This window comes from Symphalangus syndactylus, chromosome 16, assembly GCF_028878055.3.
Source record: "Symphalangus syndactylus isolate Jambi chromosome 16, NHGRI_mSymSyn1-v2.1_pri, whole genome shotgun sequence".
Classification (NCBI taxonomy): domain Eukaryota; kingdom Metazoa; phylum Chordata; class Mammalia; order Primates; family Hylobatidae; genus Symphalangus; species Symphalangus syndactylus.
This window is the reverse complement of record NC_072438.2, coordinates 44833116-44858410: the sequence shown is the minus strand read 5'-3', so window position 1 is coordinate 44858410 and position 25295 is coordinate 44833116. Positions and strand designations below refer to the sequence as shown.

General features: G+C 44.8%; 2 protein-coding genes across 14 annotated transcripts in view; one reads left to right on the top strand and one right to left on the bottom strand.

Annotated features, from left to right (window-relative positions):
• The window catches only part of TBC1D1 (TBC1 domain family member 1), a 248220-nt gene that overhangs the window by 8360 nt on the left and 214565 nt on the right, over positions 1-25295 (bottom strand). For all 12 annotated transcript variants that reach the window (XM_055246311.2, XM_055246309.2, XM_055246310.2 and 9 more), the window contains 3 exons: positions 13535-13779; positions 11288-11447; positions 4326-4495 (listed from right to left, as the gene is read on the bottom strand). In XM_055246311.2, the coding sequence (XP_055102286.1) occupies positions 4326-4495; positions 11288-11447; positions 13535-13779 (575 nt within the window). The remainder of the gene's footprint in view (positions 1-4325; positions 4496-11287; positions 11448-13534; positions 13780-25295) is intronic.
• On the top strand, positions 479-23522 carry LOC134732797 (uncharacterized). Of its 2 annotated transcripts, XM_063619852.1 has the most exons (5): positions 479-723; positions 1413-1545; positions 2983-3109; positions 19471-19541; positions 20387-23522. In XM_063619852.1, exons 1-5 carry the CDS (start codon positions 696-698, stop codon positions 20637-20639), a joined length of 612 nt encoding a protein of 203 aa, XP_063475922.1. In that variant the 5' UTR covers positions 479-695; the 3' UTR covers positions 20640-23522. The 2 variants fall into 2 exon arrangements, with proteins under 2 accessions (XP_063475922.1, XP_063475921.1); XM_063619851.1 differs by lacking the exon at positions 479-723 and having other exon boundaries at positions 1141-1545.

Here is a 25295-nt window from a genome sequence, read left to right as displayed (position 1 = left end):
GCAAATTATAAAAAAAAATCAAACCCACTAAAAGTCCCTCTGCTTGTTATTACCACCACATGTGAGCAATTTTCAACAAAGCCAGTGGTAAACCACTTCTCCCCGCCATGCCCCACCCTCCTGGTATGGCACCAGTTGTCCTTGTACAAAACTACTCCTTTTCCACGGTGCAAACTGCCCAAGAAGTGACGGCTCCCCAACAGGCAGAAGAGGCACGTTTGCCCCTGATTTGAGGTGTGTCTTCTGAATACAGGAACCCTGGTTTCTAACCTGGTTTCTAACAAGCTCAACTGGAACAGGGGCTCGTTTGTTCACTGTGTTTCTAACAGAGTCGCCCACAGCAGGGTTTCTCAGCTGTTTGTGTGTATGCGAATCCCCTGGGGATCTCGCTGAAATGCAGATTCTGATTCAGCAGGTCTGGGGTGTGGCCTCAGATGCTGAGTTTCTAACAAGCTCTGACGTGATATGATGACAATGCTGGGCTGAGGCCATGCTCTGAGTGGAGCCTAAAGGATGCTGAAAATAGGCTATTTGCCCTGCCTCCCAAAGCCACCCTTCCTCTTTTTCTTCCTTAAACTGAGCTAAGACTTCACAGGCACAGAGCACCCACTGTGACAAGAATACAACTCTGACCTCCTTTCCTTTGTTACTAATTATTCCCAAAGTTTCCATTCTTCTTGGGTCAGAAGATGTAGATGGTTTATTCAATGGACAGTTCCTTTGGTAAGTACACTGCCACAAAGGGTTCAGACACCCTTGGTCTTCTGTCCTGGGCTCTGTCACTTTTGGAATTGCCCTCTCTGGCTGCTTTCAGCCTGTCCACATTGAGCCAGAGCTCCAGAGCTCTGTCCTTGGCCACCTCTTCCATCCAGGATACAGCTGTGTCCCAGCTGCTCAGGCTGAGACTATCTATACAGGGAAGGCATTTAATGAAATGGAACCACGGCTATCACAGAGGACCACCCAGATGCCCTCACTCCCTGCCCCACCCCATCTGTACACAGGGCAGTATGCTCCACCATCTGCAATAGAAGCATCCATTACATCTACTCTGAAGACCCCCAAGATTTGGGCCTGGGGGATCTCTAAGGCTGCAGAGGAATCATGCTGGACCCCATGTCTGCTTTCTGTGTAGAACTTAAGACTACAGCACCCTTTGGAGGGGAGGGGGCAGTGGGAAAGCAGAAAGCCTGACAGAGAACACTCAGATGTCAAGTTCAGATAGAAACACCAGAGGGAAAGAGGGCAGAGATGGGGGTAGATCTACTTTCTATAAGGATCATTGATAAAAACCTGGGCCCCAAATGCAAATTTTTGTGCTCCCGATACCCCCAAAATGTTGAACACATCAGGTTCTGAGAATTGCTCTCTGCTCTCATTCCTGTACCTTCTCACATGCTGTGATCTTTTAGTTCAGGGATCAGCAAACCACCACCTGTGGACCAAGCCCATCACGCTGCACAGTTTTTACAATAAAGTTTTTTGCAACATCACCCGTCATCCCCTTACATGCTGTCCTGGATTTTTTGTGCTGCAAAGGCCAAGGTGAGTAGCTGTCACAGAGGTGAGTAGTTGTGACGTTATGGCCTATGAAGCCTAAAATATATACTGCCTGGCCTTCTTTGGAAAATGTCTGCCAGCCTATCTTAGGTCATCTTTTAAGTCCAGCTGGACTCAAACACCTCAGCTCCAACCTCACAGCCCTGGCTCCCACAGGCCCTGCCTTTCTACAAGGGGCCGGGCATGTTAACTCTCTGCTCAGCTTCATCTATAAAAATAGGAATTATAATACCTATGTCCCAGAGTTACTAAGTCAGTGGAGGCCGGGCACAGTGGCTCATGCATATAATCCCAGCACTTTGGGAGGATGAGGCGGGTGGATCACTTGAGGCCAGGAGTTCAAGACCAGCCTGGCCAACATGGTGAAACCCTATCTCTACTAAAAATACAAAAATTAGCTGAGCGTGGTGGTGCATGCCTATAGTCCCAGCTACTCAGGAAGCTGAGGCACGAGAATGCTTGAGCCCAGGAGGTGGAGGATGCAGTGAGCTGAGATCACACCACCGCATTCCAGCCTGGGCAGCAGAGCAAGACTCTGTCTCAAAAAAAAGTCAGTGGAAAAATGAATGGCAACTTCCAAATAGCCAAATAGCGGCCTGAAACAAACCAGGTACGCACAGCTGTTTTCTTCCCATGCTGTGTCCATTTCCACTCTTCCAGCACTGAAAGAGCACCTGATGTATCCTAAGTACTCTCAATACGTTTTATTTTTTGTTTTTTACAGAAAATAGGAGACAATGGGATTTTTTTTCTGAGGCTCAATACTCAGGAGGTAAACAATGTCAGCTGGGATGGCCTGGGAGGGACAGGAGCAAGGTGACATGACAGGCACTGGATATAGCCCTCAGTCTAGGTAACCAAGGCTCTCGGGGGTCTGCCGTAGAAGCTGTAAATGTCTAAGTACATGCAACAAAAACTAAGAAGGGAATGAATGAAAGAATGAATGAAAATGCCAGAAATCAAAGAATCAAAAGGGTGGAGAAGTCAGTATTAGAATCCTGGTAAAACAGGGAAAAACTCTAAATTAAATGACCTCCAGAGGCTCCTGGCAGTCTAGGAGAGCTGCTAAAGCACTTTGAGGTGAGAGGGACTTGAGTTTGAACCCCTACCTTCCCACTTTGCAGCAGAATGAGTGTGGGTCAGTCAGCAAACCACTTTATATCCTCTCTGGAGCACGGCCTGGACTGAATGAGATCATGCGTATATTTAGATGCCCACCCAACCTGGCAAAAAGCAAGTCCTCAACAAGCCAAAGCTATCCACATCAAGAAGAATGTGCCAGGGAAGGAAAAGAGATGGAGAGGCTCTCAATTAAAGATGAGTGCAGAACAGAAAAGAACTGTTCTTTCATAAGGGCATATGCAATGTGCAAACAGAAATCTAAAGTTAACAATTGGTATGAAACCTCTTTTTTTTTTGCAGGCCAAACTTGCATCTTTTTCTGTGCTTAACACCTAAGGTGCGGCTGCAAATGAAAAATCACAAACACTGCATCTGGATGCAATCCACTGGAATCATGGATTCCTTTTGGACTACAGAAATCTCCAGAGTAAGGATTTTTCAAAAATAGCTTTATTTCACCATTTGTTTTTGCCTGATTGCTCTATGCTTTTGTTATACAGTTATATGTTGCATTACAACATTTTGGTCAATGGCGAGCTGCATATATGACGGTGGTCCCATAAGATTAGAATACCATATTTTTATTGTACCTTTTCTATGTTTAGTTATGTTTAGATACACAAATACTCCGCTTTGTGTTACAACTACCAACAGTATTCAGTATAGTCACATGTCGTATAGATTTGTAGAGCCTAGGAACAACATGTGTAGGTGTGTAGTAGGCTATACCACTTGGGTTTAAGTACACTTTATGAAGTTTGCACAATGATGAAATCACCTAATGTTGCAGTTCTCAAAACGTATCGCTATTATTAAGTGACACATGACTATCTGGAGTGGATTCTAGGCTTATGAGAGGCCTGACTGCTGACTCTGCAGTGACTCAATGATGAAATCCCTTCCAGTGCTTTCGTAGCTACCCAGCCTCTAGACACTTCCAATGATGCCCCTTTCTCTACTAAGCAGCATAGTCCTCCATCATCAGCAACCATTACTGGAAGGTTCTTCCTTAGACTGTACAGGATCAAAATCTGCTCCCATGCCCAACCCAGGGCATTCACCATCTAGTTAAGTTGTAATTCCCAGTAAAACTCACATCTCAGCCTCTAACATTTCAGAGGGTAATGGTTCTACTGTATACTGAAACCAGAGGTACTGAAGCCACAGATATTGAACTGAATTCAGTTAAAAAAAAAACCACACACACACATCATGAAACAAATTCATAGAATATATGTTCCCTATCATAACTTTGTTATCAAAGAATTATTTTGAGAAAATTCCAATTAAAACCATTCAACACACATACACAAATCAAAGCACTCAATGTACAAAACCCTACATTGCATCATTGCATAAATATATATATTTCAGAAGAACAAGCTACTACAGCTGAAGTCTCTGAAATGTAAGAAACTACTAATAACCTGTGCTGGTTTCTACAGCTAAACATTGCCACCGTGTTTCCATGTGGCATTTCACCATGACGCTCACAACACACACGATCATTCCACACGTTTGTGATATGCCTCCTCCATGCCAGGCATCATGCAGAATGCTGTTCAGAACACAAAGTGGTAGGAAACAGTTCCTGCTCAAGAGAGGATGGCTTAAGCATTTGCAAGGTTTGGACTGACTCATACCTGATTGATGGTCTTTTCCATCTGTACCAAGCCAAGGTTGGGTAGCGTGCTTTTTATAAAGTCAACTATGGTTTCTAGGTTTTCATGCTGCAGAATCAAGGGCTTATGGCTTCCCAACAGACTTAAAGCCACTTTAAATATGACCTCTGTTCCCTGAAGAAAAATCATATCTGAGAAAACACAGAAATGCAGAAAGTTAAACCAGACCAGTTTCTCACGCAGTACCATTCCATTGCCTTTTCCACACATCACAGAGCAGGAGGGCAGGAGACATAGCCCCACATTGCAAACTTTATTTCATTTTTAAGAGCCTGGTATCTCAGATAGTGTTGTCAAGACAGTATTGCAAATAAAAGTACATAAACATTAAAAATTATGTTTTACTCTGAAAATAAAATTCAAACATGCTTCAAAAGTTAAACTGGGAAAGGGAAAAAGGTTTTATTAGTCTATTTTTCCAGGAATGCTCCTGGGTTTTAAAGGAGATACTAAAACATGTTTTTATGGGTCAAGTTAAAAGATTTTTATAGATAAAGCATCAGAAATTAAGATAAGAGTAAATGAAAAAGTGTCCCTGTTTCCTCTGTTTTGAAACAAGGAATAGAATTCAAAGATCTTTAAAAACTGTAAAACAGCTGTACAACTGCAAAAGTACATTATTAAATACAAGTTTACTGATTTTTAACATGATAATGGAATAAAGAACATTTTTCCCTCTGAGGAGTTCAAGAACTCTGTCAACATTACTTTCTAGTTCTGGCCATATTTTGTTCTTAGAGTGGCTGGCAAATGGATGCAATTTCTATACAGACTGCAGAGTAAGAGGGAGGGCACCGGTCAAGGCAACCGGCTGAGCAGCAACCCCAGCCCCGTCTCCCCTTCCTCATAGAGTTGAAGCTGCTGGGGAAAAAAAGAGTCAAATGTCCTGGCATTAAAGCAGAGCCACGATAACTAATTATCGGGTGACTAAACTGAGGCAAGTTACCTAATAACTAAAATAATAATATAAGAAAAAACAATTTTAAAAATCAGAGCAGAAATATAATTAGAGGCAGGTGTCAGTATTTCTTTTCGCTCTTTCTTTTGGCTGAAAGATAATGGAAGAGATAAAGAAGTTGTAAATTTCATCAAATCAAGGAAAGCAAAAGCAGGTGAGAGGAATAACCTTGCAGGATGCCTCTCTAGATGGTTAATATGATAACATTTAAAAGCCACGAAGAAACAGAAAAGCAAAGACTGGCTGCTGCTGTGCAAATGGGAAACTGAATCCCTGTAGTTTCTGAACAAAGCACAGGGAGAGATGACAGACCTAGGAGCCCGCTGGCTGGGACAGCCCTCAAGATCCTCTGCGACCGCCACAAAACCCTTAATTAAGCATGTGAGCTGAGATGGGTGCAGCCCTAAGCCATGCCAGCGCTGAGACCAGCCTGCTTCTCCCACCCAGCTCAGGGCTCACACTCTTTCCACAAACATCACAACTACTGATGGCTCAGGGTGGCCGCAGGAAAGTGGGAAAGATGAATCCTTCACTCCCTTCTTAAGTCTGGTTGTTGAGGCTGGGAAGATATACTAGGGAACTAACTGTGTCTTTGAAATCTGAGCTTTTTAGGGTAAGTGTTACATACACCAAGGCAGGCCAGTCAAAGAATATTCCTCTGAAATATCTGGTTTATAAAATGTAGTCTACCTGTATAATTCCCCACTACAGAAAATAAAAAAAATCTAAAATAATACTATAACAAAGATGTATTTTTAAACAGAAATGACATTTCCAGAAACAAAACTCTGAAGTAAATTTGAAGTTTCAGTGGTTTAAACAGTAAGACTTCCTAGACCTCCTTTCAATATATGAACATTTATAGCTGAACAAAAAATGAGGGCATCTTTCAGAATAAAAATCAAGACCTTTTTTTGCAGGGATCCTGGGGAAAGGCTTTCCCTACCACACCAATGATTTTCTATAGCTTGGTCTCTACTCTCGGAGGGATAAGTGCCTTAAATTAGGTACAATACCACATCTACACCAATTAAAATAAATGATTACTGGGAAACTTTTGTGAGCACAACCAAATACACAATCCACATCAGTGGTCTCTTTAGGTTAACAGCAGATCTTCTGAGATTTATTAGGATCTTGGTTTTTTACAATAAATCAACTTAGTAAGTGCTTCCTATGATTCCAAACGGAGACTTTCCCAGAAAGGAAAGGAAAGGAAATTTGGAGGGGAGGGGGTGGTGTTATGTGTTTTAAAGCTCTTTATTGATATGTTAAAAAATTAAGACATAGCCCTGGGCATATGATTTATTTTATTAAATCTGTTTGTATTTAATGTAATTAAAAAATAAATGTTCTTTCCTAATGCTATTCACAACATCTTAAGAGAACTCTGCTGAGAGGTGTCTTCTACTTTAACTTAATGAGCATCCATTGAGCATCTAATACACATCAGGCACTGTATTAGGCTCTGGAGATTAAGCTATGAGCAAAACACATAGAACACGCTGCAGAGACACCAAGGAGTTCTGGTTCGGTAGAGTTATGCCCAGGGTGTTACGAGAACAAAGAGGAAAGAAAAGGCCCACGGAAAGGTGACTGCTTGAAGAACCAATGAAAATTTCCTAGGTCAGACCTCACGGATTAATACTCTGAATAAACGGAAAAGAGGGTGTCAATACAGGGAGGTGTGCAGTAGCCTGAAAAACAGTCTGGCTGGCAAGGCAGGGGCACTGGTTGTGCAGGGCAGAAGGTGGGCAAATGGGGGCAGGCAGGTCCAGATCACCAGGGGCCTCTGCCCCAGCCAAGCAATTCTAACTTCCCCTGGAGCACCGCAGGAGTCGCTGAACGCTTATTGTTCCTTTTCTCACTAGGTCAGTGCACTGGTAAGGAGATGATGTTAATGAGATGCAGGTTATGGGTATGATCCCTGCAAGGGCTAGTTAGTGTCAGAGAAGGCCACCTTTGGAGACTACGCTGATTGATTCCTGCCAGAGACTCCAGAGACTCCCAAATGCCTGCTGCCAGAGATGCTCCACTCACCACCACTCCTCCCATTCAAAGCGTCCATCCCTCAAGGCCCGAGAAAGTTCAGCCCCAGAAGCTTGTGTGAGACACGGGGGGTCTGAAATCGGGAGATCATTTGGGTGCACGATGCAGGAATGTGCTTGAAGAGCTGAAGGAAGGACTGCAGGAAGCTCTGCTTGGGAGGAAGGGCCTCCTAAATTTGTCTGATGACACTTGGGGGCAACATCTACATCCTTTAAAGAATTTGTACTGTTTTTTGGCTTTGGAAATTTTTTAAATTACATCTAATTTTAAAATAATAGTAAAGAAAAATGTTACCTATAAACCCACTGCCCCAAACCAATTATTTTTATTTTGCCTGTCTTCCAGTATCCTTATACATTTACATTCTGGAATTTTTTTAAAAAAAAACAAAACAAAAAAAAACCAAAAAAACAATAACTCTCCTTGGAAAAGTGAGCAAACGTCCTGCATTTGAAAACCTCCCTAGGAGAAAGTGAACCGCCGGAGCCCCCCAGCGCAGTGCGGCAGTAGCCTAGCTCACTACACTGTAGCCCACGTCCTTTCAGTGGGACTTTTCTCCTGCCTCTTCCTTCTCTCCTCTCCTTTTTCAAGCCACCTAGAAACAGGCAAGACATTTTACCAGGCAGGAAATAGGAATCTTAAATTCAGCTGACTCTATTACTTTGCACTGTATTTGCTGAGAACAACACAAAGGAACTGCTTTTCTTTGAGGACATTTCAGCAACCCTCTTATTGCGTTACTGTGTATTGGAACTCTATTTGAAACTAAACTTCATGATCTCAAAGTGCAATCTTCCTATGTGAGCTTACACTGCATCTCTTTTCCAGCCACCTTTGTCTTTGTCAAGGCTGAGCCTTCTCAACTTTCTCCTGGAAGGCTGCAGTCCTCCAGTTGTGGCTCCCCTACATTCTATGAGTAACGGGTAAAGGGGATGCTGAAGGCTGATGACAATGCTGTGCAGAACAACAGCACAGACAGACTGAACACACACTCATCATCACGCGGCATCATGTTACCTGAATAGCTGGAGATTTTCCTGGCCACAGAAACAATCTTGTTTTCAGTCTATTTTCATCCTAAAGTCTCTCTGAAGCCTTCACTACATTGCAGGTGGCTTCTGTGTTTTTTGCCAAACCTTTAGTTTTTATACTCCACCTCCTCCCTCATCTATTTGGCAGCACGTCCTATAGAAAAACATCAGGGGCTGAACGCCGCAGCTCCTCCTCCAGCAGGAGCAAGCCAGGTCCTGTTTTTTAGATTCTTTTTTCCCCCAAAGGTAGATGTGATGAGAAAGTGAACAGAGCAAGCGTCTCTCCCAGGGCCCTGCTGCACTCAAGCCGGAAAAATACAGGAAGGGGCTATTGACATTATGTGACACCAGGTAGAAGAACTGCCATTCAGCAAGGTGTGAGTACCATGTGAAGGTTAAGGCGCACATATCACTGGCAGCTGCCCCTCCAAGGAGCAGATACATACTTAATGCCAGGTAACCTATTAACTAATATATGAGCTGAGGTGGTGCAAACTGAAATATTTTACTTATATATATATATATATTAGCGAACAGTCAACAAAGGTCTATGTGTTTTTAGAGTTTATCCAGACTTAAAGGCTTATAATGAAATGGGCCCTAGGCCAAAAAAGACTATAGTGCCTGAATGGCAGGCTTTGAAATATAAAACTAAGCTACCTCCATCACCGTTCTCTAAGTCATCAGTGCTAAAAATAAAAATGGTTTGTAAAAACCTATCTTTGCTGGTTTTAAGTACTGAAAGATGGGATGGACTGTGGGAAAAAAAAAAGCAGTTCTTGCAAAGTGACATCACAAGCCAGTGCAGCCTTGAGATCCCACTTCCTGCCTCTAATCCCAGGAGCCCTTGGCCAGCTGGACAACGACCCACTTAGCACAGCAGGAGTCTGTGGGATCCAGGAATGATGTAGACACTGGCATCTCCATGCATAATGTTTATGAAACTCCGAGTCTCACCACTGCCTACAAAGTCTACAGAAAAATATCTTACCTTTACAGGCTGCAGCTTTGATTTATGAAGTCATTACAGTGAGCTTCAGACAGCTTCAAATTACTCTGCAACAGAAGGGCTATCATTTCCAAAGTGGAGTCTGCTTGTTTGCTAATGTCTTTTTACCCATTTATGAGCCGAAGGAAAAATTTCTCTTCCAGAGCCCCAGAACTTTCTGCAAGCAGCATCTCCAGTGCCTAGGGCCCCCGGGCAGGGATGACTCAGTGATGACCCCTCAGCCCCTCCAGTCTATGATCAGCCTGGTTGCCTTGGTAGAATTTTCTTCACTAACCAAGTAATTTAATGCCTGAGCTGTTTACAGACCATTAACAAACAGCGCTCCCTCCTCCCCATTTCCATCCTCACTCCTCTTCATGACCCTGTATGAAAATCATAGCTAAAATGTGGAGAAAATGTAAGGAAGGTGGATTAATAATTTTCTCTTAATTTCCAGTGTTAGAAAAGTCAAAAACATAGAAGTTATTGTCAAGAAAGCTTAAAGCCTACAGCTTGAGATTTTAGTTTCTATAACTCTTTTGTTAGTAAACTAAGCACACAATTTTGAGGCTTTTAGTTATCTTTTTTTTTTAACTATGGTATAAACCTTCATGAAATCTCACTAAAGATATGCTTAACCAGGAGATAGCTTTTTGTATCTATTTTAATTTAGTGATTTTATTTCCGGGGACAGAAAAGAAGGAACATGAATTCTTATAGTAAAACAAAATGGGAAACTCTTTAAAGGTTCTTGTAGATAACAGTGAATAATAAAAATCTAGTATTTTGGGGGAAAGGAAAAGAGAGAAGAAGGGTAAATGCTCACTTACATTAAAAAGCAAATTTTAGGATTTCTAGAATCTGGATATTTAAGATGTTTGCCCAAAGCATGCCTGAAGTAGTATCAATGTCTTTGAACATTTCCCTTAAGATGCTCTCTAATCCTAAAAACAAATTTTTTAAAGATCACATGTTTTTAAGCTGTCAAGTGATGCTTAAAAACACTTGATATATAATAACTATCTTTTTTTAGTAATCTCCTCCTTTACAATAAAAAAAAGAACCTGAATTGTCAAAAATATCACTTATTCTGAAGTAGGGAAAACAAACTGTGCCCGAACTGACCGTGCTCACAACATTCCACTCGGTTCCCGATGCACACGTGGACAGCGCTATCCCTGCATATGAAGGCAGGTTGAAGGCTTTGTGTATGAACACTCACCTAACTTTGACAATGTTCTCAAAAAGGAAATCAAGACTATAAAGGCAGGTTTTACACGTGAACCACCCAAGGTTAACAGCGGGGGCACGGGAGTAGCAGTGGCTGTGACACGTGGGCTCAGGGGCAGGAGGTCTTCATGAGGTGTCAAGGCTGAGGGGGGAGGGCGAGCCATCCACACAGAGGTGTTACTCAAGGTCCTGACACTGGTCTCCAAGACAGTGACTTGGGAGAAAGTGTAGAGCCAAGGGCAGGGCAAGAAGAGAAAGGGGAGGAAGAGATGCCAAGGGAATCTAGAAAGGGCCCAGAGGCCCACGGTCAGCATCAGTCAACACTCACAACCCAGAGGGGCTGAGGAAGGCAATTCATGAGAAACATACACCTGTGGCTCCTCAGCCAAGTCCTCCAAATGTCTGCTCTAGGGAGACCCTCATGGTGAGGGACTCGGATCCACATCCCACAAGATGAAGGCATCTAGGGAAGCCCCGTGATTATCAGAAGTTAAGGAGGACTCCAAAGTCACAAAACCCACCCCTGAGTAATCTTAGACTATCAAACAATACCCTGTTCTGGGAAGAGCTACAGGTATAAAAATAAGAATCACCATGGAGAGACAGTAAATGTTTCCCCTCTAATAAGAGAAGGCTGGTTCTGGCAAACAGATTTACTAATGCTCACCAAAGACTCTGGCTACGAATCCCAGCGGGAACTGTGAGGCAAACATGGTGAGGAACCAGGGGGCAGCGTAGAGGCTGGGGCCGATCTCGTGCTCCTCCAGGTGATTGTAGAGGTCTCTGTGGTAATCATGAAGCAACCTTGAGAGCTGGTACATCTGGATCTGCAGGAAGACGGCCACAGGGGCTGAGAATTAGGGATCTGCCACAGCAATGAAGTTATGCCTACTGCTCACAGGGTGGGTGTAAGAGAAGACTTACTAGAACTTTAAACATTCTATTTGGCTTGCAATCCACTGAGCTCAGCTACTAATTCACTCAACAAGTGCTTCCCAAGTGCCTGCTGATGCCAGGCACTGGCTGGGTGTAGGCCCAGGATGCTAACGCTGGGTCTTCTTCTGCCACTTCCTTTTTATTGTTCCCTTGTATTCTTCTGCTAAGAAGATCTAAACACCTGTCTTGTGCAAACATTTCATAAATTCTCTAACAAATACACACTCTTTTGCACAACTCAAGCCTGGAGGAATTAGAAATAAGAAGCCAGTGTCTTTACTAAGACTGAATTAGGGGCATCTTATGATTCCATAGGAATCCATTGTACATGTTCACTCAGCAAGTTCCCTCTGGACCCCTGAAATTACTCAATAGACAGGACAAGCATAATTTATTTTGGTGTATAACATATGGAATATCCAGATCCCCGGCAAGTTAAAACAAGAAGACAAGTGTGCATCTTAAGATGAAATAAAAACTTTTTCCAACTAAAGTGGAACTCCAACTTCACAGAATGACATGATTCTGGCAGAAATCTCATGCCAGTTCCTAGTAGTGCCACCAAGAGTTACAGGCTCACAGAGGCCCCAGAGCCAGCCCAGACCTGAGCAGTCCCATGGCCTGAGCCTAAAGAAACAATAACCTACAGAGGGTCAGAATCCGCTAAGATCCACCAAGTTAGATATGTCCTATCTAAACTGAGAGAAAGAAAACAAAACCGTTTTCTGAGGCTCAGATAATATAATCCCATAAGCACCAACTGTGGCTCTCCCGTATCAAAGACAGTCTAATTAACCAAAGGCACCACCCCAAAAGAGTTGTGTGTTACATAAATTATAGAAAACTTGAAAATTCCACTGCCTGGTGACCATCGTCTTTAAAGTTAATAAAGGGAATGCAGGAAGAACCTCACAGTACGTGTGGAAAGTGTTATGTGGTCAAAATCTTTTAGTGAATGAGTTCCTTCTATGATATTTGCATTCACGTGGTCCATGTTCACAGGTCAAGGTGAAAAGATTTTGAATCACATAATTTGGTGCTCTCAAAGCAAGTCATTGGCTCTAATGTATTCCCTCCCAGGACACTTTCTAAAGCTCTGAAGGCATAGTATCTTAGTGGTAGTAAATGAACATATCAACATGTGCTGCAACATTTAGGAATATTCCTGAAGCAGGATCCAGAGTTTTCCCTCTGACAGGCAGCAAGAGCAGCACGTGGTATTTGGAATAAGCTACTGTGTTTGGTTTTCTCTGACAGAACTGTTCATTCAACAAATACTTATGGGGTGCCTACTTCAACCCAGGCACTGTTTCAGAAACTAGGGACTCGGCTCCAAGACCCGTAAGATCCCTTCCCTCTCCTAAAGTTCACATGCTATGAAAAATCAGAAAATAGACAGGTAGATGATTATGGAAACAAGATCATTCCTGGCAGTGGCTGTGTTGTGCAAAAGAAATCAGCCAGGATAATGTGACACAGTGTGCCCAAGGTGGAAGTGGGGAACACAACATCAGGGTAGTCAGAATGAGCTTCTCCCAGGATGTGACATTGAGCTGAACCTGAGATGACAAGGATGGGGGTGAGGCAGAGGAAGAGCAGATGCAGAGGCTGGGAGGTGGGACTGAGATCATCTGATGGCTGATGGGGGCGAGAGGGAAGGCCTTAGAGTCAGAGAGGCCTGGGTTTCCAGTCCAGCTCTGACACTTGCTAGCTGTGTGACTGGGCCCAATTTATAATCTCTTGGAGCCTCAGTTTTCCAATCTACAAACTGAGACGATGAACAGTGTCTTCCTGTTATGTTATTAGAGGGAAGTGCAGATGAAGTGCTTGGAATAATGCCTAGCACAGAGTCCTTTATCAGCAGTGACAGCTATTACAATGCTACCTGAAGGTGAAAAAGCTCCTGAGGCACATCTGGAGAGGGATAAGAAAATTCTTAGCATTTTGTTGTATTAAAGACAGAAGGAACGCTCTATACCTGTAAAATAATCATGTCTGGCCGATACTGTTTCCGCAGCCCCATGTCAAACATCAGAAACTTGAGCATTTTAAACGCCTCTTCCTCACTCATATGAAGAAGCAAAATGCCTGCTACAAAGCTGAGACCTTGGCAATATCCTACTTCCTGGTCTAGAAGTGAGTAGGCCTTCAAAATGTTGTAAAGCGACAGCTGTCCTGCTCCAAGCTGGGCAGAGAAGTATGGGTGTGTAGGAAAGGTTCGCCCTGTGAAAAGAATACATATTAGTTGTAATAATAAAAACAAAAAAAGCCTATTGAACCAGAAATCCAATGTGCTTCAGATTAAGCAGCAAAATCTTTAGAAGCTGGATCATAATATCAATCAGTCTTTGCCACTTCCTCTGCAAACAAGGTCGACCAGTTATTCCTGGAATAATGCTTTCAATTAAAAATCCGCAATTACTCATGGTTGTTTTATTTATTTTTTGGTGGAAGTACAGGTGAAAGTAATTAGAACTACCTTCGGTCCTGCAAATAGCTGAACTTCAATCGAAAAAAGAAAACTGTTGGCCAGGCGTGGTGGCTCATGCCTGTAATCCCAGCACTTTCGGAGGCGGAGGCGGGAGGATCGCCTGAGGTCAGGAGTTCGAGACCAGCCTGCCCAACATGGCGAAACCCCGTCGCTACTAAAAAATAGGAAAAATTAGCCAGGCGTGGTGGCGGGTGCCTGTAATCCCAGCTACTCGGGAGGCTGAGGCAGGAGAATCGCTTGAACCTGGGAGGCAGACATGGCAGTGAGCTGAGATCATGCCACTGCACTCCAGCCTAGGAGACAAGAGAAAAACTCCGTCTCAAAAAAAAAGAAAAAAGAAAAAGAAAACTGTTAATCCTCTAGACATAACCCCTATTCTCAAGAGGAACATACATAGTTCTTCCTCCCTACTGCTGCACCCCGCACCCACCCCAATCCCGGCATCATCTAAATGCAGCTAAAAGGCCTCGCCTTGCTACAAACACTTCCCTAGACTACACATATCATGCCTGCAAATGCTTCACACCACATGCATATCTCTGTACTTTGAAACCATAGGCAGTGTTTTGAAACAGCCTGAGGAGCAGCAGGTGTTTTCTTTTCACAAAAGTTACCTTCCAAAAAGAGTTTAAAAAAAAAAAAAAAAAAAAAGCTCTCAACATCCTGATTATTTTCACAAAAAACTGTTATTCAAATAGGGCTTAAAGGACTTTTGTCCAGGAGGCTTTTGTAGCTGATACTTGTCAAATTCCCCTTCCTCCTCCTCTGGAACGTGACTGATGGGAGTGCCTGTTTCCAGGGAGCAGAGAAGTACTTGAAACAATTAAAAGAAGACACAGCTGGAGCCAGGCAGCTGGCAGCCAGGGCCAAGCTTGGGCCCAGGTGAGAATTATGAACCTGCCTGGATCAGGGAAGGCAAAAGGTGCATCTAGGCCACATGTTAATTGTTCGTTGCAATTATTTGGTCTCAGCACAGGGAGGAACACACTTTCATGGACTCTTCCTCAGCTTCCTGAGAGTTTCATCAGTCCAGATGTGTTATCTGAATTTGATTCAAGAGGAAGGCTACAGTCTCCTAACTACTGTCCTGATTTCTCGTTCTGTATTCACTTCTTGCCTCCTCTACCTCTTCCCCCAATAAATCTCCCCCAGATATACCCTGCACAAGTCACCTTGCTGCTAGTAAGCAATCCATAGCTCCCCAGTGCTCAAAGAACAAATTCTCCACTCTGTTAGCCTGGAGCTCCATGCACTCACCTCCTTACCCACCCTCCCAGCTTTATCTTCTACTCCAGGGCTTAGCCTAGGCACTAGAAGTGGGGGCTCCTGGAGTCTCGGATCTGACCCCTCTGGGTTGTGTGCAGGAGTGTGTGTGTGTGTGTGTGTGTGTGTGTGTGTGTGTAAGTAGAACAATCAGTAGCAGCACATGCAACTGAACTGGAATGTGACCCCCATGCAGGATGTAACAGTTTCTAGCAGCCACATTAGAAAGTAACAGGCGAAGTTAATTTTAATTAGATATTTTGTTAAACCCAACATATACAAAATACTATCACTTCAACATCATCAATATAAAAATACTGAGACATTAGGCATCCTTTTTTTATGCCAAGTCTTTGAAATCCAGTGTGTTCTTTATACTGACAGCACATCTCAATTTGGAGTAGCCACATCTCAAGTGCTTAACAGCCACATGTGGCTTCTGTACTGGGCAACACCAGGGTATTGGTTTCCTTATGGTCTCAAAAATATTCACAATCTCTTTCATTCCATTACCCTTGCCAGCTCAGCTTCCAAGAAGATGGAGCACTTCCCCACCTCCACATTTCTGCTGATGCTCCTGTCCCATCCCGAATGGACCCCCTCCCTCTGGTATCAAACAGGTGCTGGTAGCAGAATACGCAGGAGTCATGTGGCATAAAGGAACACATGGAAGGTTTAGTTATTTTGAATTTAATCTGTCAGTGTTATCATTTTAGCTAATCAGATACCCTCTCATGTTAGCAAACTACCTCACACAGAAACCAGAGCCCATGCTAATTGACACTGCTTGTAGAGTGGCTATTTCTTACTTAAGCCTCACAACATCCCTAAGAGGGTGGGCCTAGCAGGGTGGGGAGTGACCTATGCTAATTGGCCACTTAAGAGAGGTCAGATGGTGGGGGCAGAGCTGGCTTCACGGCTGTGTGTTCTGTGCAGTCACACTAGCTCTGTGCTTAGAAGGACCTCGCACAAGGCTTCATGCTCTGTTGTCTCTGTCTTGAAATTCCTAATAATCTTTCAAGAAGGAGTTCTGCATTTTCATCTTGCAATAGGCCCTGCAAATTATGTACCAATTTAGGGGGAGGCAGCCCCCTAAGCAGCTTCCAGAAATAGCTATAGCCACCTTCCTCCTGGCCTTGCTACCAAGTGGTACGTTATGAGAAAGCAAACCTTGGGCCAAATTCTGCCAAACCTATGACCTTTATCAGCGAGCTGACAGGCAATAGGAACCACACAGGGCTTCTCACAGGCTCTGCACTCAGGCCTCCAACAAGCACTTCTCGAGAAAGGTTCAACCAGAGGAGGGCACCATGGCAATCTAATGGCAGAGCCAGGCCATCCACAGTCAGGTCACACAGATGGAGTGTGGGGAACCAGGCCCGACAGGCACTGGCCTCAAGTTCTGCTCCAGAGTCCCTGGTGCCAGGGTCTGGACGCCTTTCTAATCAACCACAGCTCGTGAACATCATCCATTTCGCTAGTAAAAAGTTACATGTAGCGCCCCTTATGCTAAGAACAACTCTCTGATGGGCATTTATTGCAATGGCATTTGAAGTAAGTACAAAATGGCCTCTGGCACGTGAAGCTCAGAATGGACTACCTAGCTTCTCTGAACCTTAGCTTCCTCTTTTTAAAAAGGGGCAGAACACACAGTTTGCAGAGTGGAGAGTCCATGTACAATGCCTAACGCAAATGGTTGCTATGAATGGTGTTCAATAATGGGCAATAATCTTCAGATAGACCACACACATTATAAAAACCCAGTTTCCAAACAAGAGGACAAAAGGGCACACTTATGACAGCTCTGTAGCACAAATGCAAAATAAATTACATTTAAGGTAAAGGAACAATTTTGCAGAGCCATTACTCTATTACTATAACACTGCACATAAGCTGGGAAATCTCGCTTTCTGACAGCCTTCCAGAGGCAAAGAAAAGTTTCGTCCAAGCAACTAATTTTCACAAAATTTGGAACTCACAAGCAGGTAGAACTGAAAGCTGAATTCCAAATAATAATAATCACCACCACCACCTAGATTCAGCAAACACCTGTACACCCCACACTTTCAAATCTCTTGTTATTACCCAAACTGGTCAAGGCTTCCAGGATGCAGTTTCAGAAATGTCACTGATTTTCTTTATGCAGAAAACCTGTCCTGCACGAACCTGGCCAAGCTAAAACACATCTTCCAGTGTGTTCTATGAGACTCCCAAATGCAACTTCCTGTCCCACCGCACAGCAAGACAGGCCTCTGGGTTCACTACCAGGTTGGGGAACAGCCGTGAGTCTCTGGCCTTCAGTTCCTGACTAGTGGTTAAGCAGGACAACTGCACCCATCTGACTTTGTAACACAGTCCATGTTTTACACGAAATTCTATTGGGGGAGACACTGTTTTCCTATTTTACATTCTTCCAGCTCAATAGTTCTGAATGTTTGGTCAGTCTGAGGACCCCTGGAGGTCTCTGAGATCCTTTTAGGGGTCCATGAGGCCCTCCCCCGGCTTTTCCTACTATAGATCTGTGCAAGGTCAGCTTTTTCTTTATATGCTTCAAATAACAACCAAAACAGAATGAATGAAGCAAATAAAATTCAGCGAATTCTATTAAATCAGATATTAAAGAGATTTTTTAAATGTAAAAACAATGTCACACTTCTAACTAATTTTATTTTGGAAAACAGTCATTTTTTTATAATTTTTTATATGTATTTATTATAGCTATGTAAAAATAAATATGAGTCAAATAAATACTAATCTCAGTTTTAATTAATTGCTAATATGGTAAATATTGATAGGAATTATCCATGGAAACAAAAGCTCTTTGGGCTACTCAATAATTTTCAAAGTGAATGGCATCCTTCCACCAAAGTTTGGGAACGGCTGTTCTAGGCTAACACGACAACTCACCCACATTCCTGAGTAAACACCAAGTAAAGAGGGAGAGGCGGGTCACGTGGGTAGAGAGTGGATGAGGGGGATTAAAAGCGTTTCCTGGACAATCCACATTTGTATAATCCAGTGTTGAGCACTGTAGCCCTCCAGCTCCCATTTAGGAAGTACTAAGCTAGTGCTGATGGCATTCCACAAAGACCACCCATATGATGTGCACCTGCAGCAGGTGGCCAGAGCTGTGGGCAGAGCACTCCTGAGAACACACTCAGCCCCTCGCACCCAACTCAAGGCACCTTAACTATGAGCAAAAGACTGTTTATTGTTTGTTGCATTTGTTCAGTTTGTGAACAGATCCTAGATTGGAGCTCTGCCTCAAGAAGACAGGACAGAAGGCCGCACACCCCATAGGAGAAGCACGCTCGCTCGGGAAGACGCCAGCTCAGGGAAAGCTAATTTCTGCCAAACTCGAGGGAAGCTGGGTAAAACCGTGCAATCCTTCCTACAAATCCATCAGGATATGAGGCCTACCTCTTTAAACTGCATTTTACAACTTACCACAAAGCAGAGAAGTGCAGGTCCTTTACATTTTTCTGTAAAGCAGATTACCTTCATATATAAAATGAGAATGGGACTGTTAAGTGGAGAGGGTCAAACATGGGCATTAAAAAACCCCTTTATAAAAAGACATTCGATGTGTCTTGTGGATCTAAGTGCAGAAATATGCCAGAAAGGCCTACAAGATGATCCACAATTCAAACATATTTCTAAATGACCTAGTAATTCCTCTTCATGAAGTGCTCCACAAAATTTTGCTCTTCTATCGGATGTTCTTCCTTCTTTATCACTTGGAGGGGAAAGAGCCTTCACCCAGCAATTTTCAGGCAGGAATCCTATCAGGATCATCTGGGGGCTTGTTAAACCTGCACATCCCAGGCATCAGAAATTTTCAATAAGCAGCAGGTCAAGAATGGTGACCTCAGGAATGTGTTTTTCACAAGCCCCTCAAGAGATCTTGCAGGTGGTCCCTGTACGGTGCTGTGAGAAACCCCATCCCATCTCAGAGTGTCCTGCCTTACTCTATTCAGAGCCCATCTGACTGCATTTTCAGCGAGACCCCTGATATCTCGGCTCTGTTTACCATGCGGCAGCTGCTACAAGAGGCCAGAGGTCTCTTGCAGCAAACACGGGGCCACCCACAAAGCTATTCAGTCTCACGGTGGCTCTGCACAGTTGACTAACAAGTTTCTTTCTTTTGCTCTTTTCTCCAGGGAGTGGTACTGGCAAACCAGCAATCTGACACCGACCCTCTATCTCCTCTGCAGAAGAGAAACCCTACAACGTAATGATCTCTAAGATTCCTTCCTGGATGAAGATCTGGGATACTAACATCTCACATTGTTGCATTTAGCTCTGAGCAGAATTTGAAATGAGACACTGAGGATACAAACACCCTTTGTAACCCTCAGAAGTTTAAGTCACTTGGTTATCAGTTGCCCAGTATCAGTCTTCCCACCAGAATGTGTGCTTCCCAGAGTGCAGGGAATCATCCTGAATGGCAGGGTTAGGAGATTAAGGGAGAGTTCTTATAGGAGCAGATTGTTTTTGGGAAACACTTGAATGAGTCCAGTGGCTGCTACAGTTGACTCCCACTGGCTCTGTGAGCCCAACTCCATGACCAGTGACATCAAGTGGGTAGTTTAAAATGGGGTGTGGGAGGAGTAGTTGCACAATGGAAATCTGCAAACACTGAACACCAAGGGCTTCCTCTGACAGGTGAGAGGGGCCGGTTATTAAATATTTGCCAGCACCACCGACTGTCTTGAAAAAGGCGGGAAGATTCCAGACCTCTGTGAAAGGAAATCATACCCCACTTTATTCTTTCCTTTTATCAACCACATTTAGTTATCTCACTTTGGACTTAAAGGGTATATTTAGAAAGACCAAATAAATATGATCCCACGATGTGATCCTGATAAGATCAGAGACAACGGCTCACTCTTCGGAATGTGTGTGGCTGGTGGTGCAAGAATTCATTAGGCTCCTCAACTGTGATTGTTCAACTGACCTCCATACAGCAATGTCCCCAACTGGACAGACAGGTGCATGAGATAACAAGACTGCTGAATGTTACATTCTAGGTCCCTTTCTGTCTTTTGCCATGAAGGTTTTTCATTTCTCACACAGGACTTCAACTCAAAGATGGAAGAGAACACTGTGGTCCCCACCAGCACCCCTGCTAGTAATGAGCAGCTCTACCTGCCCCTCAAAGTGCACGATGCTGCTCTGTGTGTCCTGGCTGAGCAAGGCAGCCCACCACCTGGGAGAGGAGAAGGGGAAGCACTCCCCTCTGCCCGTTTGTACTTGGTCATCTTCAATACTCTCAGCTGATTCCTTCCTTTTGGAGGTTTTCTTACTTCTTGTCTTTTATGGATTCTAAAAAATCCAACTGTTCTCCTACTTCTCATCTTTTGTGGATTCTAAAAAATTGGATCATAGTTTCTTTTCTTCTGGACACCAGGCAGGCTTTATACATTTAGTAGAAGCAAACAATCAATATGACAGCTCTGCTGCTGGACCCGTGACCCACACGTGTGGTCTGGACACACGCTTAGCCTCTCACGGCAGCACAGGCATGCCAAACATGTCTGGTATCCCTGATGGAGGATCTCTAGAAGCCCACCAAAAAATGGCACTTCTGGTCACCAAAAGATCATCAGACTCTTGCAGGGATTATAAACTGTGCCACCCCCTTACTGACCTATAATATGCGGATTAATAAAACTATAGCAATTGATGTGGGGGAGATTAGCTGCATTCTTGCTTCTGCTTTCTGATCTAATGGTGCTCCTGGGTTTCTGGGCCTGTTAAAGGGTTCTTTCGGCTGAAGCCCTCCTATCATGGGAGAGGCTGCACGCCTCACTGGGGATGCAGCTGATGGCTGGAAAGTATTCTAGGCTGGGATGCTAGGGAGGGAGCAGATGATGTGAAGCCTGAAGGGGGTTCCCTGGGAGTTTCCCAGTGTCACTGGCAGCCCCCAGTGTGGTCAGGATGACAGTGGGAGCCCCAGACAGAAGGCAGGATGCTGGGCAGTCCATGTTGTCTACCCAGGATATAGAGTCAGAGAATAGACATGAAGACTGTGGCAACTGTCTGAGGGCTGGACAAATGGATGCAGAGGGGTGGGGCAGGCTCCTGACCCAAGGCTTCAAGAATAATGTGATGAGTATCATCTGCTAAGTTGACAGCAGCTGCCTCTGGCTGGTGTGATCTACCCCAAAGGAACATGATTCCACCAAAGCAGGGGTGGGGAGAGTTGTGTTGGGATGGAGTGGGCAGAGCCAAGAAACACAGAAGCAACATGGTGCCCTAGAAGGGATGTGGTATGGAGACTGAGGAGACCTGGGTTCCAGAACTCCTTCTGGCACTGAGTAACTCGCAATGTGGGCAGAGAACTCAAGCTCTGGAGGGCTCATTCATCCCCTCTAAGTTGGAAATCATGGCACGTGCCCAATTTCACACAGGATGTGTAAAGATGAGATTTGACAAAGGTTGAGAAAATATTCACAAACTATAGAACACGACCCAGCCATGAGGCCTATTATTCTTACTCTTTCGAGGAAAACACATTGCCAAAAAAAAAAAAACCTATTTAGACTAAAAGCCAATTTCAGAAAGTATAGCAAGAGGTAGGAAAACAAAAACCCATGAAAACTCAAAATATATCCAACCAACCATTCTGTTCTTCTGGCCAGAATATGAAGGTCACTTTTTAAGGAAAACTGAACTACAGATTTGATTTTGCTCTATACTACACACCTTCACTGGGCCTTGAGGTAGCCATGGTGTAGACTAAACAGAAAGTGTAGACTAAACAACTGACTTGGCCACAGCGCAGCCTTGGGTGAGAGGAGTGGGGGAGGTAACGGGTGGAGTCTGGAGGAGCTTCTGAGGGAGGCCTCCCTGGGCGGAGTCAGCCTGGCAGGCAGGGCACCTGGGACTCCACTGCTGGGTCTGGGCCAATCCCAGTTTCCCCGTTCCAGTGGGGAGAGGAGACTGACCCCAGGGGGTCCCTGGAAAAAGCCTGGAGAGAGACACAGAGGTGACCTGGGAAATGTATTGCCGCACACGGAGGTCCTCTGAGGCTCTCGGGAAGTATGTGGACAGCATCCAAACTGGAGGCCAGGCGAGGGTGGGAAAGAGTGGGGAAGAGAGAGGGGGTCAGCACTGTCAGAGAAGGGGGCAGCAGAGGGAGAGGGTGGGGAAAGGCAGGGATGGAGAGGACTTGAATGCAGCCAGCCCTGCCAGTGGACGGGAAAGGCCAAACCCTGAGCTCCCACAGACCTCATGGCAGCTCGGGGAAGACTGCCTGAGACCTGCAGGGGAGGCCGTGGTGGGGCTCAGGCACACTCAGTGTCTTTGGAGCACGCAGCCACACCGAAGTCCTTGTGCTGATCTGGCCTCTTCTTTTCCCTCTGCAAAAAAGTGATGACATCTGAGCAACAAGAAGCAGGGGCTGATCGTGCCCGTGGAAGAATGAGGGGATACTGCAGGGGAATGAAGAGAAGAAGGCGATTGAATCCAGGAGGGGAGACACCTTCCCATTCCTCCTCCCAGCCTTGGAGCAAGTGTGGGGAGTGGGGCTGTCTACACTCCCTCCCTTTCAGCCTCCCACCCTGAACCTATTTCTCACTTTGTTTCACATGATAGGAACATGATGCCATTTCCTGTTACTCACCATGTCAGCAAATGCAGCTACTGCCAATTCACAAAACTGCTTTCCTCAGGTCAGTGGGCCAAATGGGCCCCAGCTCCACCAAGGCTTTGCCTTGGCCTGCCACTGCACAGCAACACGGGGCTCCTGAGCTCAGAGGGTCCCAGGGAAACACAGAGTGACAGTGGGTTCAGTTCCTGTCACCTCCCCTCAGTTGATTTTGTGACCATGGTCAACATGTGACCTCAGTTTCTTCATTTCTTAGAGAGGGTACAGGCCACCTTTCCAGGGCTGTTGTGAGGGCCCATGAGATGGCGGTGCTAGTGCAGTGTGTCATACTCTGAATCTTAAAGATATTCTTTGAGCATCTGCTGTGTCACAGCCACTGTCCTAGGAGCCAAGGGTATAATGGCCAAACAGCCCCAGCCCAGTCTGCAGAGGGCTGCATCCTATAAGGGAAAAAGGCAACAAAAAGCCACTGCTGTATACTAAGGACAGGCGGCAGAGGTGGAGTAAGAAATATAGGTTCTGCTAAGAGCTGAATTACCATTCGACCCTGCAATCCCATTACTGAGTATATACTCAAAGCAAAATAAATCATCCTACCAAAAAGACACATGTACTCACACGTTCATCACAGCACTATTCACAATTGCAAAGACATGGAACCAACCCAGGTGCCCATCAACAGTGAACTGGATAAAGAAAATGTGATATATAGACACCAAGGAATACTCTGCAGCCATAGAAAGGGACAAAATCATGTCCTTTGCATCAACATGGATGTAGCTGGAGGCCATTATCCTAAGCAAACTAATTCAGAAACAGAAACCAAGCATCACATGTTCTCACTTAGAAATGAGAGCTGAACACTGGGTACACATGGACATAAAGATGAGAACAGACACCAGGGACTCCTGGGGGGTGGGGAGGGAGGGAGGAGGGCAAGGGTTGAAAAACTACCTATTGGGTACTATGCTTGGTTCCTGGGTGACAAGTTCAATCATACTCCAATCCTCAGCATCACACAATACACCTTTGTAAGAAACCTGCACACACAATCCTGTAATCTAAAATAAAAGTTAAAAAAAAGTGCAGCTTCCGAAGTCACACTGATTAGTGGCAAATTGGCTGTGTCACTTTCAGCAAGTTACATAACCTCTGTTTTTATTTTCTCAACTCTAAAGACAGACAGAACAACATCTACCTGATCGTGTTGTAAGGATTAAAGAAAGGAGTTTAAGTCCCTTTGCACAACATTTGGCCCAAGGTGAAGTCAGGCAGCAGCAGTGATGATAATAAGCAGGTAACGGTGATGATGAGAAATGTGATATACACCATGGGGAGAGTGTGGGGTGCTACAGGGGGCTTAGCGAGACACCTCATCCAGTCTTAAGGTGGGAGAGGAGACCACAGTCAGGGACAGTTTCTCAGAGATGATGTTCAAGCTAAAGAATAACCTTAAGGGGGGCCGGGCGTGGTGGCTCATGCCTGTAACCCCAGCACTTTGGGAGGCCGAGGCGGGCGGATCACGAGGTCAGGAGATTGAGACCACCCTGGCTAACACGGTGAAACCCTGTCTCTACTAAAAATACAAAAAATTAGCCAGGCATGGTGGCGGGCGCCTATAGTCCCAGCTACTTGGGAGGCTGAGGCAGGAGAATGGTGTGAACCCAGGAGGCAGAGCTTGCAGTGAGCCGAGATGGCACCACTGCACTCCAGCCTGGGCGACAGAGCGAGACTCCATCTCAAAAAAAAAAAAAAAAAAAAAAAAAGAATAACCTTAAGGGTTATGAAATTAACCTTTAAGGCTAGCTACGTGGCTTGAGAGGAAATGACTTCATACTGCCTGATGTGGCTCACACTGCACCCTCTGTCGTGGCTGCAGGAACATTCAGAGAACCGGGCCACCGCAGGGCCCCAAAGCACGGCGTGTTCTGTGGAGCCTTCAGCAGCAGCAGCTGCAACCAGAACAGGTATTCTGGAAGCAGGGCCACATGCTCTAAAAGCAGCAGGGCCAATCTCCTGCCACATCGAGCCAACTCACCACCAGTAGAGACAGCAGCTTGGGTGACAGGCGGCAGACAAACGGGACTGCATTGCCACCTGACCTGTGCATGGCCACTGACAAGTCAGGAGGGCCCTCTGTGCATCATAATCACACCCCAGTTCAACAAGTTCTTCAAAGTGGCAACTGCAAATCTATCCAATACAGTCATCCCTTGGCATCCTCAGGGGATAGGTTGCAGGAGTCCCCACGGACACCAAAATCCACGGTGCTCAAGGCCCTTCTATAAGATGGTGTTATGTTTGCATACAACCTACGCACATCCTCCCATACACTTTTTTTTTTTTTTTTTTTTTTGAGACAGAGTCTCATTC

Coding starts and splice junctions, on each gene's coding strand:
- LOC134732797 (XM_063619851.1), top strand. CDS start 1,337: ATGTTGAACACATCAGGTTCTGAGAATTGCTCTCTGCTCTCATTCCTG. Junction 1,546..2,982: donor TTTGTGCTGCAAAGGCCAAG/GTGAGTAGCTGT, acceptor TTTTTTTTGCAG/GCCAAACTTGCATCTTTTTC. Junction 3,110..19,470: donor GGACTACAGAAATCTCCAGA/GTAAGGATTTTT, acceptor TCTTTTCTCCAG/GGAGTGGTACTGGCAAACCA.